Source organism: Panthera onca, chromosome D1 (assembly GCF_046562875.1).
Source record: "Panthera onca isolate mPanOnc1 chromosome D1, mPanOnc1 haplotype 2, whole genome shotgun sequence".
NCBI lineage: Eukaryota > Metazoa > Chordata > Mammalia > Carnivora > Felidae > Panthera > Panthera onca.
This window is the reverse complement of record NC_138348.1, coordinates 98,653,795-98,665,990: the sequence shown is the minus strand read 5'-3', so window position 1 is coordinate 98,665,990 and position 12,196 is coordinate 98,653,795. Positions and strand designations below refer to the sequence as shown.

Here is a 12,196-nt window from a genome sequence, read left to right as displayed (position 1 = left end):
AAGGGAAAAATAAAACCACAATTGTGTTCTCATGAAAAAACAACTTACATATACGAATCTCAACTAAGTCCAAAATGTATTTTGGCGGTAGCAGGATACGTAATTTTAAGATTCAAACTTCTAGCGTCCAAATTTTCTATAATAAACATGTATTGTTCATACACAGGAGACATTTGTTTTTACAGAGAGCAAGTGCACCAGGCTCCATGCTCAGCAAGGAGCCCAACCTGGGGCTCGAACTCCTGACCCTGGGATCATGACTTGAGCCAAAATCAAGAGTCGGATGCTTAACCCAACTGAGCCACCACGCTGCCCCAGGGAACAAACATTTTAAAAACCATAGCACAAAAACTGTAGAAAAGAATATTTTATTGAAACAGTTTCTCAATTAACAATGGACCAAAGTACAATTTGACTCAAACCTGTCCAACCAGCCTTAACCGCTAGTGAAAGAACTCAAACATACAGGATGGGGTGGGACCCTTAAGTCTCACATCTGCCAATGTGGCAAAAAAAAAAAAAAAAAGGAAAAAAGACAAAGGACAGACACAACCAGGTTCCCCCCTGCCCTGGGAGCCGGGTGGTGCTGTGGCTCCTGCTCCAGACGAACACTGGAGGACAGGCTCCCCAACATCGGCATGATGGGTAAAGAGCCTCCATCTTAGCAGAGCAATGCAAGAAAGGCAGGCCAGCCCACACCCTCTTCCTTCACCCACACGGCCTGCCTCCAAGAGGGCGAGGTGGTATTTTTACATTCACGCCATGGTCTCTCCTTCTCCCGGGGTCTTGGGATAGGGGCTCACAGTAGAAAGCACATTTTGGTCAGCCCAGGGGGCCAAGGGACCAGGGAAAGGCCGTATCTAGGAGGGCAGAAGACAGGAGAGCAGAGAGGGCCAGGAGTCACAGGGACACGGAGGGACAGGAACAGGGAAGATGCAGACTCCGACAATGCTCGCAGGATGCTGGCATCCCACCCTGGCCACTCCGCACGCTTTCCTGTGTCTGAGAGGCCTTAAGTGGGAGCTCCCGGGTTTTCAGACGTCTCTCCCACAGAGGCGGCTGGCTTCCCTTCTTCACGTTCTTGCTGCCTACTCTGGCCACCGCGGGTGGGGATGGATCTAGCTTTACTGCAGCCAGTCCAGATGGAAAGGCTGGGGCAAGAGGCAGACGGCTGCCTTACTCACAACCGGAAGCCAAGGAAACCAGGGGAAGAGTCGTCACCGGGGATGGGGCCTTTTAGGGAAAGACAAGACCTTGGAGGAGGAAAGAGCATAGGTAGGCACTCAGAAACCAGACCTGGTAACCAAGGCTCTGTAGACACTGGCCCCTGTAGGGGCGGACTTGGTAGTGGAAGAGGGAAGCAGGGAGGAGGACAGAGAAGACTGGAGACTCTCTAATAGCCCAGGGCATCCCTCTCCCACCTGCCAGGTCCATCGACCCCATCAACAGCCAATCCCTCACCCACCCACAGGCAAGTAATTAAGACATAATAGTGATTTTCCCCAAATGAGGGCCTGGATGGGTAAGGAACCAGGGGTGGGACTGGGAAATGAAACAATTTCAGTTTTTACCACAGAACCACTGCCGAAGGAACTGGTGAGCTGTCCCTTCCTCCCCCTTCTCCACACCTCCAATCAAGGTGAGAGAAAAGGAACCGAAGCCTCTGAAGGCAGGAGCAACCCCTCCCCCGACCCTCGATGTTTAATAAATAGAGGAGGTAGGAGAAGGGGGAGGGGTGAAAGGGGAGCTGGGGGGGTTGGTTATAATTCATCATTCTTCAAAGTCCGCTTCTGTCCTGTCGGCTGCTCCTTCTGTTCCGGTTCTGCTGGGAGTGGGGAAGAGCGAAGGAATGCCAGCAGCAGGTGAGACAAAGGTAACTGGCCCCGTTCCGGGCAGATCCTCCCTGCTGGGCCCTACTAGGCTTCCCGGGTGCCCCCAGCCCCATGCTCACCTGCTCCAGGACCTTCTAACTCCAGAGGTTCGGTGTCTGCCTGTTCAGATCCTGCTTTAGGGAGGAAGAGGTTAGCCTCTGCAGAAGGGAGGAAGGGACTAATGAAAGGGTTGGCAAACTTTTTCTAGAAAAAGACAGATGGTGAATGTTTTAGGGGTTGTGGGCTACACCCGGCTTCTTTGCACAGACATGCTTGTGTGGATATGTAAGAACCTAAAAACGTAAGGGCTGTTCACAGCTTGTGGACCTTCTAGAAACCGGCTGTGCCTGCAAGTCTGCCGACCCCTAGGCTTAGCAATATCCATATTCCCAATCACTTTCTTCAACTCACCAGTCTCTTTCTCAGGTTCTGAAATGGGCTTTGCATCTTCAGTCTGGCCTGGAGGAAAACCAGGGGTAAAATGTAGTCCCCGGAGGGAAAGGAGGCCTTCTTCCCGCCCAGTGGCACCTGGAGCCAGGCACCCTGCCCTCACCTGGTGGAGGGATGACCTTCTCTGCTTGGTCACTGGCACTGGCATTGAGGGGAGGCTCTGCCCGGGTTGCATTCTTGTCCTTGGGCCGGGGCCGGGGCTTGGTAAACTTGGCCTTGTTGAGCAGATACTGCACCTCACGGTCCAGGGCCATCATCTTGGCCTCGATGTCTTTTGAGAGCAACACGGGTTTCTCTGTGGCGGGAAGCTTGGCCTGCTCGGCCACGGTCGCATTCTTCCAGGCCTGTGGGTGAGCCCAGGACAGGCTCAGAGCTAGCCCTGGAGAGGGTAGGTTATCTCTGGCCCGGATGAAATACACCCCAGACCGGCCCTAGGCTTTTCCCTCAGATGGCAAACCACTCCACTACTCCTGGCCGTCAGCCCCACGATGGTAAGCAGACTCTTCGGAACGGCATCTGAGGCTCCCCACAAAGGAGTCCCAAACTCGTAGCCATGTCTGTGGCCTACAATACTAGGGACCAACTACAGCTGAAGCTCTTGATTGATTATTCCCTGGTCTCTCCACTTCTGAGCTCTGGCTCAATATCACTCTCCACACACCCAAAAGGAAGAGTTTCGGCCTCCCGTGACGAGTCTTCCCTGGCTCACCTTCTGAGCGCAGCTCAAGCCCCAGCTGCTTGGAGCAGCTGCTCTAACCTCAGAGGGATGGGCTCTGCTGCTCCTGCAGTCTGACAAAACTCATGGCCGTGACCCTTGCTTGGGGCTAATCAGACGTGGCCTCAAATGTAAATGCCTTCCGCCTTCCCGATTAGCTGCCGGGCCAGGAGGCAGCAGTAGCTGCTGAACCCCGGTTTCTCGGCATCTCCTCTCTGCCCAGCATAGCACACCTTGCCAGGGGAGCATCCCAGTAAGTGTTCATGCAGGGATTGATTACCCAGGTCTCGTTGATGACTTTCTCTAGCGTTGTCATCTCCACCTCAGTGAAGATCTGCTCCATCTCTGGGATGAGCCGGGCGCCCCTGTAAGCCAGGAAGGAGACGGTGAGCCCAGGGGAGAGAGGGATCTGGGGTGTGGGCATGGGAAGCTGATGGACTTCCAGGCTTGGCAGGACCGAATAAGGAAGAAAATCGAAGGGGCTGCTCACTTGAGGAACATGCTGGAATGGTTGAGGAGATTATCAAGGGCAGCCAGCCGTTCAGGCCACTTCTTGCGCTCTTCTACCCGAAAAAACAACCCGTGGCATAGCTTCCTCAGCTCAGTCAGCTTCTCCTTCAGCATCTGACGGATGCAGGGTGGGAGTGGGCAGAGGGGGTTGAAGGGATGAGAGGCTGGCCCTGAAGCCGGCCCCGCGTCCTTCTCCTGGCCTCACACCCCAGCTCTCCTCACCTTCTCCGACCTTCTGCCTGTAAAGAGCAAAGCGAGGGCTCCCATCCCACCCACCACGTCCTGGGAAGCCGCTTACCACTGTGGTGGCCCCAAAGCCCTCGTCCTCCAGCCAGGCGGAGGCAGCGCCGAGTTTCCCAGAGATCTCCTCGCGCTGCTCCTCTGTGGACACTTCCTGGTACTCGGGTTGGTACAGTTTGTCCTAGAGAGGTGCACACGGGCCCAAGCATGCACCGAACCCCAAGAGCAGGGCTCACAGAGGCAGACCCTCCTCAGACACAGGTCCCGGGGCAGCTGTGTCTCCCAGCCCACCAACCTGGGTCTCAAAGATAAAAGCTTCCAAGCTGTTGGCAGCCTTTTCCCGTTCCTGCTTCTCTAGGTCTCGGGACGTCAAGTCTTGAAGTCTGTGGGATGACAGAAGCAAGCACGAGGGAGAGAGCATGTTGACCTCAGACCCTGGGGCAGACGGCTCTCCCTCCCATGGGTGCCACTGCCCTTACCACCCTGTGCGTGCATGCTCACACACACACACACGCACGCGCGCACATTTCTACTCACTTTTGCACTGAGTGGGCCAGCTCATCCTCGGGCAAGTCAGGCAGGTCCAGAACCACCAGCTCCACCCCAATCTCCTCTACCATTCTTTGCTTCCGGGCAGGCTTCTGCTTCTTTTCTTCCTCTGGGGCTGGAGGGGCAGCCTCAGACCCTGCCTCCTTTTTCTCACTTGGCTTCTGGTGGGGGAAAGAAACGAGGAGGTCAGGAGAAGCTCAGGTCCTTTTATTCCCCACAGGCAGGCATCTATTCCCTTCGCCTCTGGCTCACCTGGGCCTCAGGCTTTTCCTCGTTTTCTTTTTCTGTGGCCTTTTCTTCCTCAGGAACCGCAGCCTCCTTCGGCTCAGTGGGTGGGGGCGGAGAGGTGTCCTCCACTGGGGCCTCCGCCTCCTCCTTGAGCTCCACTTGCTCTCCAGGCTCATCCTTGCTCCCCTCAGCAGGGCTCTCCTCTTCCTCCTGGGAAACAAGAGGTCCCCAGCAGAGCCTATGGATGAATCGCTCAGCGGGCAACGCCAAATCCCCCAGGCTCTGCTGTGAAGGGGCCTGCTGCTCCCAGCACAGCCTGGGGACAGGCAGATGACCATAGGGTCACAGGCTGTGCAGACTACGGCAGGCGGTCTGGTCGGAGGAGCAGTGCTTCGAGATGAAGGGAATGTGCCCTGGAGCCCGAGCACAGGGACGGCTCAGGGTCCAGAGGAGGGTATGGTTCACTCAGCAAGGGCCCGGGTAAAGCGGGGAGGGCGGGTCTAGTCAGTCCTAGGCAGCTGGAATGCCTGCCCCCAATCCCTCCCTGCCTCTGTTGCTACTACCCGGCCCCATTTACCATCCTCCAAGCTCCCCTGGCTCCGTGCTGGCCTTACCTGGACAGTGTCTGTACCGTTCTCTTTAGTGTCTGGTGTGGTACCACCTCCAAACAGGCTGGAGATGGTGTTGCCAAGTTCTAGGAGGAAGAAAACCCAAAGACTCAAAGGGGCCACAGCAGTGACACCACCTCCTTGCCCAAGGGCAAGGTCTGCCCGCCTCCCTCAAAGGCACACAAGTACATCCTCTCTCACACATACACGCGCACGCACACACACACACACACACACACACACACACACACACACTCATCTCACTGGTCAAGGTAGATTCCTCCTCTGGGCTGTCCTCCACCAATGTCTCAAACACAGACTCCACCTAGAAACAGGGATGCGAGGTGACGAGACGCACACGCTAAGCCACCTCGTCCCCACAAACGTCCTGCCACAGTGGGTGTCTACTCACACACATCCACGTGACCCGTGGCGGTGCTGGCCTATTCCCTCACCCGCCTTCTTCTAAGGGATCTTGAATCAAGTCATCACTACCCCCCTGGATTATGAGCCCTCCTGAGGACTGGGTCATAGCTCCTTCTTTCCCTCACGGCCTTGCACTTCTCCACTTGACAACAGAATGGGCCGTGATTTCCCAGGGTACCTTCTAAAAGACGTTAACACCCAGAACTACTTTTTTTTTTTTTTTTTTTTTTTTTTTTTTTAAGTAGGCTTCATGTCCAGCGTGGAGCCCAGCACAGGGCCTGAACCCACAACCACGAGATCAAGACATGAGCTGAAACCAAGAGTTGGGACTCTTAACTGACTGAGCAACCCTGGTGCCCCCACCCCCCCCCCCTCCCCCCCCGGCCAGCCCCGAACCATTCTTTGAGAACGGATTACTTGGCCATTCTACAGATCCTGAAATTTACAACATCTGTAACTTTTTATAGGCCCTGACCCACCAGGTCCCTGGTTAGCTGTGTTTAGAGCCAGGACTTATCTACCTCCATAAGCCTCTCCCGCTTATCATGTTCTAATACCAGGTGGAACCGCTCTGCAAAGGCTGGTGGGGCCTGGACCCTTGCCCTGTACCCACGGTCTCATTCTGCTCTCACCCTGATGAGGCTGAGCACGCCACTCTCATCCAGGTTGAAGTGAGCCTTGATGCCCTTGGACTCGTAGTCGGGATACTTCTTGAAGCTCTCACCCACACCTTTCAGCTTCACTGTGGTCAAATTCTGGGAGCCAAATACCCTGGTTGGGGAGGAGAGAGCAAGTCCAGGGAACTCAGCCAGCCAGCCTCCAGCCTTTGACTACAAGGCCTCCCAGCACAAAATGTTGGGCCCTCCAGAGAAAATGCTCACCCCAATCCTGACCGCACAGCCCGCTTCCCCGTCAGCCCCGTGGCCCCAGATCCTCCCTTCTGGAGCCCCCACCTCGCCCCACCCTCTCACCGAAGATCCTCGGGCCCCAGGAAGCCCAGGTCACCATAGTTGATGTGGAAGTTAAAGTCATGGTTGTAGCGGTTAAAGGTGATGACTTTGCGTTGAGGGTAGGGCCCCATTCGGGAGAAGAGAACACGCTTATTGTGCTTCAGGCTGCGAACCCCAGGCTCCTCCTCCACCTCCCTTGTGAACTCCACCTACACAGCAGGCAGAGAGGAAGCACACTGGAGAGCCAGAGCAGGTTCTGGGGTAAGGGTATGTGGAAGCCGTCAACTGGCAGAAAACAAGTGTACAGGCTACGGCAGACGAGAGAAACCACCCTCGGTGAGGCGATCAGACAGGCCTACTCACCAGGATGGGGTAGATCACCGCATCTCGCACTACAAACGGCTTCACCTTGAAGGCTTTACTGAGCGCAGCTGCCTGGTACACAGCCCCCATGGCAGCTGCTTCGTCTGCGTTGATGTTCTTCCCCAGTTCCTCCCTGCAAAAGTCCTGCGCTTCAGCACGTTTACTCTGGAGCACCCAGCCTGGCCGCCCTCTCCGCAGCCCTGGCCCCAATGCCTCAGCACCCACACTCACTTGCCCACAGCCTTCAACAGCACCTCCTGAACTTTGGGGACCCGAGTGGCCCCACCAACCAGGATCACCTGCTCAACCTCATCCTACAGACAGAGAATGGGAAATGGAACGGCACATCATCAGCCCTCCTCCTCGGCACCGACGCATCCGGTGACATTCCCGCCCCCTCCCCCCTGCCACCTAACCACTTTCTATCCCACATGCCCCCCACCCCACGCCCACATCTCACTACCCCCTCACCAAATTCATTTCGGCACTCTGGAGGGCCTGCTGCACAGGCCCGGGCACCCGCTCAAATAAATCTGCACACAACTCTTCAAACTCCGCACGGGTCACTTTTGCCTTGAAGTCCACATCATCCATCAGGCCCTCGATCTAGGAGGAGGATGGGGCAAGTCAGAGCGCCCACCCAGGTCCTCCTCTTTGCGGGGGCAGGTCAGAAATCGAGGGAATTGGACTTTGGGAGAATGGTAGGAGGCCTGGGAAGAGGGATGGGCCACACCGCACACAAGGGGCCTAGCTCAGGATGGAGAATATTTGCCCTCGACCAGCCATGAGTGGGCACCTGTGCCATGTGATCAGCGTTGGCACTCAGGACGGTTTTGAGTCGATTCGCCTCCCGTAGCAGCTTGGCCATGGCACGGGGGTTCTCCCGCACATCCTTAGCTCCCTGGCCCTTCCGCTGCTTGTTGAAAAGCCTTGCCAGGTGCTCACGCAGCCGGAGTTCCATCTCCAAGCCCCCCAGGGTGCGGTCAAATCTATCCAGGGAAAAGAGACAGAAAAAGCGTGAGGAACACACAGTGTCCCTTCATCGACCTAGGAACCTCACCTTCCTCCCACGTGGCTGACACCTCAGTGGGAGTTCACGTGCGTATCCAATCCACCGTACTTACTGGGCATTGACTATCTGTTTGTCTCTGGAGATGCAATTAACAGCAAAGAGACAGGGAACCTGCTGTCAAGGAGCTTACAGTCTAGCATCGAACAATTACACGAAAAAAAATGCCAACCACCCCGAGTTATAAGGGAGACAGACAACAGCGTTAGAAGACGTAGAAGGGAAATGCCCCCTATTTACAGACACCATAGAAAGTTCTGTGGAGATGTGATGCCTGAGCTGAAACCTGCAGGATTGAGTGGAGTTAATGGGTTGAAGAGCAAACAACCCTAGATGGAGGGAACAGTGTGCATAAAGACCCTGAGGTGAGAAACAGCCCAATGAATAAGCTCCAAAGGACAGGCATGGTAGAACTCAAAAAGCAAAGGCTCTGGGTAGAGACAAAAGGGAGGAGTCAGAGCTCTCACAGGCCACGATAAAGGTCTGGAACCACTAAGTTTTTTTTTTTCCTTTGAAAGAGAAAGCTGGCAAGAATGTGGGCACGTGCGAGAGCAGGGGAGAGGGGCAGAGAGAGAATCTTAAGCAGGCTCCAGAGCCAAATCAAGAGTCCGATGTTCAACCGACTAAGCCACCCAGGCACCCTGCCACTGAAGGCTTTTAAAGAAATAGACTATACTCAGGTTGGCATTTTGAAAACAACCTTCTGGCTACAACGTGGAGAAAGAACTGGAGGGGGGCCACAGTGAAGACGGGGAGACCTTCTATCGTAACCCTGCAGGTCAGAGATGATGGAAGCTGGGACTAGAGTGGTGGAGGAAGAACCGCACAGAAAAGAACGGCTCAGAAAATCAGACCACGTCACCAGTAAGTACGCTGAAAGTGACAAGAACAAGCAAATGACCGCATCTGACATTGCGCATGGTCGGTAGCCCCACGGATTTCCTAAGTAATAGCTCTCGGTAAGTTCCCTGCCTTTCAATCTTCCCAAACTGTCCCCTTCTCTCTCCATCTTTCCCCGGTTCTTCCAAGAGGTACCCTACAGTGACCGATGCTTCAGGAGAACGTTCGTGCAGGGAGCGGGAAAAGGAGGCAGCTGCCCCTCCAAGAAGAAACCCCCGACCCGAAGGTGTCTCAGCAAGTACCCACTTACCCCACTCCCCGGATCTGCAGCTGTGGCTGCATCCCCGCCTCCTTAGTCTTCACCGTCTGGTAGGTGACAATGGTGCACACGGTGCTGCCAGAGCCCATGTCATAGAACATGACGTTCTGTGGAGACACCGAGACAACTGTCACGGAAACCTTCTCTAACTCCAAGGTGCTGTATCGACTCTCCACTGAAAGCCGAAAAGCCCCAACGCTAGCCGAGAGGGGCCTGGTGTTGCATTTTGTCAAGGGCTAGTCGTGCAAACGAGATGCAAAACAGAGTCAAGCGGTCTCCGTCGTCACAGCCAGCCAACCTCCAAGTCCGGTGAGAAGTTCCTCCCCAGCTCACCTGGGCAGTGGCGTTGATATCTTTCCGGCGGAAGACGCCGTAGCTGAGGGCGGTGGCGGTGTTGTCATTGATGAGCTGTAGCACTTTGAGGCCAGCCATGCGAGCCGCCTGCAGCACAGCTCGGCGCTCGGCCTGATTGAAGAAGGCTGGCACGGTGATCACTGCATCCTTGATGGGCTGCTCTACAGAGGGCAACAGACCAGGGTTCCCACCAGCTCCATACTCAAGACGACCCTTTCCGAGTCTTGCTACTAGTGACCTTCTGGGCCAAGTAACTCTTTGCTGTGTGGGGCTATTCTGTGCATTGTAGGATCTCGGGCAGCATCCCTGGCTTCTGCTCATTAGATGCCAGTAGCAGCTCCCCAGTTGTGACAACCAAAGATGTCCTCAAATATGGCTGGCTGTTCCCTGGGAGGCAAAACTGTCCCACTGAGACCCTAGGGAACCTGGCCACCGCTGGCCCCACCTTAGCTGCTCACCTGCAAAATCTTCAGCCAGGGAACGTGAGTAATTGAGGACCATGCCGAGTACCTCCTCAGGTGAGAACTGTAACTGCCTGTGGGGAGGGGATGAGTTAAAGGCAAGGACAACCATGAGCTCATGAGCCCATGAGGCCCACTGAGCCCACTGTCCCCAGCACAACACTCACGGACTGATCTGGAAGTGCACAGTCTGCCTCTGTGGGTCGAAGCCTAGCTCATGCTCTGGAAAACGGGCTCTGTAAAGGGCCACATGGGGGTTTCCCTCCTGCTTCCCCAAGAGGTGCTGGAAGTAACGCAGTGTTGCCTTTGGATTCTTGATGGCCTGAGAACAAATAAGGAATATGGCGTGAGGTTCCCAAGTCCACCATCACCTACCTCTCACATCAGAGGCTGGTAAGAGAACAGGCTCTGGGGTCTGACATCTCTTTTCTGCCCATCGCTTATGGGAAGGGGGTGGGCTGTTAGCTCACCATGCTTGCTGCACTGTCTCCAAAGAATCTTTCATTTTCTTTCAGGGTCACAGTCACTGGGGTTTTCCTCCGGGATTCCCTGAAAAAAAAGAGACACAGGGCCCAGGTGCCTACAGCAGGATGTGGATTCAGGAGCCTCAACACCCCAAATACAATCACTCCGACACCAGCCTGTTGTGGGCCCTAGCAAGAATACACTCGGGCTTGGAGCACAGACTTCCCTCTTCCCCCACCCCTGACACTGGGGCCGCCCTCACTTGTTCAAGACAATTTCCATGGGCACTCCGGGTTTGACGATGGCCACCTTCATGGACTCGCTGCCTAGGTCCACAGACATCACTGCCAGCGTGTCTGAAAAAGAAAGAGATTTGTTGATTACCCCCTGTTCCCCAACACTCCTGAGTCCCCTCTAACCAAAGCACTTCACCCTCCAAAGAGAAGGAAAGATAGCAAAGATAAAACCCTAGGTTCAGCAACTCAAGAGTCCAACTTCCAACTAAAAGCCTCCTCTCCCACCATAGTTCATTCATCAATTCTTCTTTTGAGCCCACTACTGGGGTACATACCACTCAGTGCCAAGAGATCTGCCAAGAGCACAGCCATCAAGGCCCAACAGGCTAGTCTCCTTGGCCTCTGCCTCCTGACGGTGGCTGCCATTGTGCCTCTGAGGGAGGAGAAAAACAACACTTGTAACCGGATGCCCTGAGTGAAGAAGACAGAAACTCATCCCAGAACAGAGAAGCTTTAAGATTCATACTCCACCCTCACCAGGGGGCAAAGGGGCCTACATCCCCCTCCCCGCCCTCCTGATAAGGACCCAGCACTCTAATCACACAAAGGGTCCTGGACTCCATCCACCACATCCCTAAACAGGGAAGGTACCGGGACAGGAGAAAGGAGACCAGAGCCTTCCGTCCACGGCATAGGCTGTAACTGGCTCACCCTAGCACTGCCCCTGCTGTTAGACACCTGGGGTGCGGCCAGGGATCCCCACCCAGAGCTCAACTGCCTCCCTACACCTGGAGCTCTCCCGCTGGCGGGGAAAGCCAGGCCGGGCCTGGACGGGAACTGAGAAGTGGTGACGTTGGAGGAGGCTGGGATGTTAGAAGGGCCTGTCTCCTCCTCGGTATCCTTTCGGGTTGTCCCGCCCGCCGCCCGTTCTCCATCCCAACCCCCCGCCCCGCTGCCTACACAGACGCCGCGCCTGCAACGGTAAGATTCCTCGCCGGGCAGGTACCGAGTCCCCCGAGTTCACCTAAGCGTCACCTGGCGAAGGCGGCGGCTCCCACCCCCGGAAACGCGGCCCGGCCCTCCCCTAAAGCGTGGGGGCGCCCCGGGACCGAGCTGCGGGGTCAAGCGCACCGGCGTCCGTGCGGCCCTTGCTCCCGCTACCGACCCGCCCCCGGAGCTAGCACGTTGCCTCTCCTAGGAGGGGTGGCCGGCTCCCATCGCCATCCCCAACCCCGTTACCGCTTGCCTGCGCTCCTGCGGCCCCAGCTCTGGGACAAACGCGGCGGCGGACGTACCCACGAGGCCGGCAGGGCGCCCCCAAGCCCGCGCCCTTCACAACTCCCCTCGGTTTGCAAACTGTTACATTAGCCACCAATCTCTCCGCGGCGTCTCGCGCACCAGCCGGCCCCGGACGCGGCGCGCGCTCATTGGAGCCTCGGCCGCCCGGCCCTGCGCCGCGCGCCGGGCCCCGCCCCCATCGCCGCGGCGCGCGCTCCCATTGGGCCACGTCCTAGGCCCGCCCCCTCCTCCGTCGCCGGCTTC

At 56.2% G+C, this 12,196-nt stretch overlaps 1 protein-coding gene across 8 annotated transcripts; it reads right to left on the bottom strand.

Moving 5' to 3' along the window:
* Nucleotides 1-352: 352 nt before the first annotated feature.
* Nucleotides 353-12,084, bottom strand: HYOU1 (hypoxia up-regulated 1). 8 transcript variants are annotated; one of them, XM_060604962.3, is made up of 26 exons: nt 11,894-12,084; nt 10,990-11,087; nt 10,681-10,774; nt 10,424-10,502; nt 10,121-10,275; nt 9,951-10,027; nt 9,472-9,653; nt 9,130-9,245; nt 7,707-7,899; nt 7,382-7,516; nt 7,142-7,224; nt 6,911-7,043; nt 6,569-6,756; nt 6,230-6,368; nt 5,436-5,496; nt 5,178-5,257; nt 4,588-4,773; nt 4,324-4,496; nt 4,082-4,169; nt 3,845-3,967; nt 3,527-3,660; nt 3,317-3,401; nt 2,425-2,665; nt 2,283-2,330; nt 1,952-2,029; nt 353-1,825 (listed from the first exon to the last, which is right to left on the bottom strand). In XM_060604962.3, the coding sequence occupies exons 2-26, from the start codon at nt 11,078-11,080 to the stop codon at nt 1,761-1,763; spliced, it is 3,027 nt and encodes a 1,008-aa protein (XP_060460945.2). In that variant the 5' UTR covers nt 11,081-11,087; nt 11,894-12,084; the 3' UTR covers nt 353-1,760. The 8 variants fall into 8 exon arrangements, with proteins under 8 accessions (XP_060460945.2, XP_060460943.2, XP_060460946.2 ...); XM_060604960.3 differs by having other exon boundaries at nt 11,901-12,084; XM_060604963.3 differs by having other exon boundaries at nt 353-1,822; nt 11,901-12,084.
* Nucleotides 12,085-12,196: the final 112 nt, after the last annotated feature.

Excerpts from the sequence above, each read along its gene's own strand:
- HYOU1 (XM_060604962.3), bottom strand. The coding sequence starts at position 11,080 with ATGGCAGCCACCGTCAGGAGGCAGAGGCCAAGGAGACTAGCCTGTTGG. Across the intron at positions 3,402-3,526 it reads CATTCCAGCATGTTCCTCAA|GGGCGCCCGGCTCATCCCAG; the intron begins GTGAGCAGCCCC and ends CCTGGCTTACAG. Across the intron at positions 2,331-2,424 it reads GAAGGTCATCCCTCCACCAG|GCCAGACTGAAGATGCAAAG; the intron begins GTGAGGGCAGGG and ends GTTTTCCTCCAG.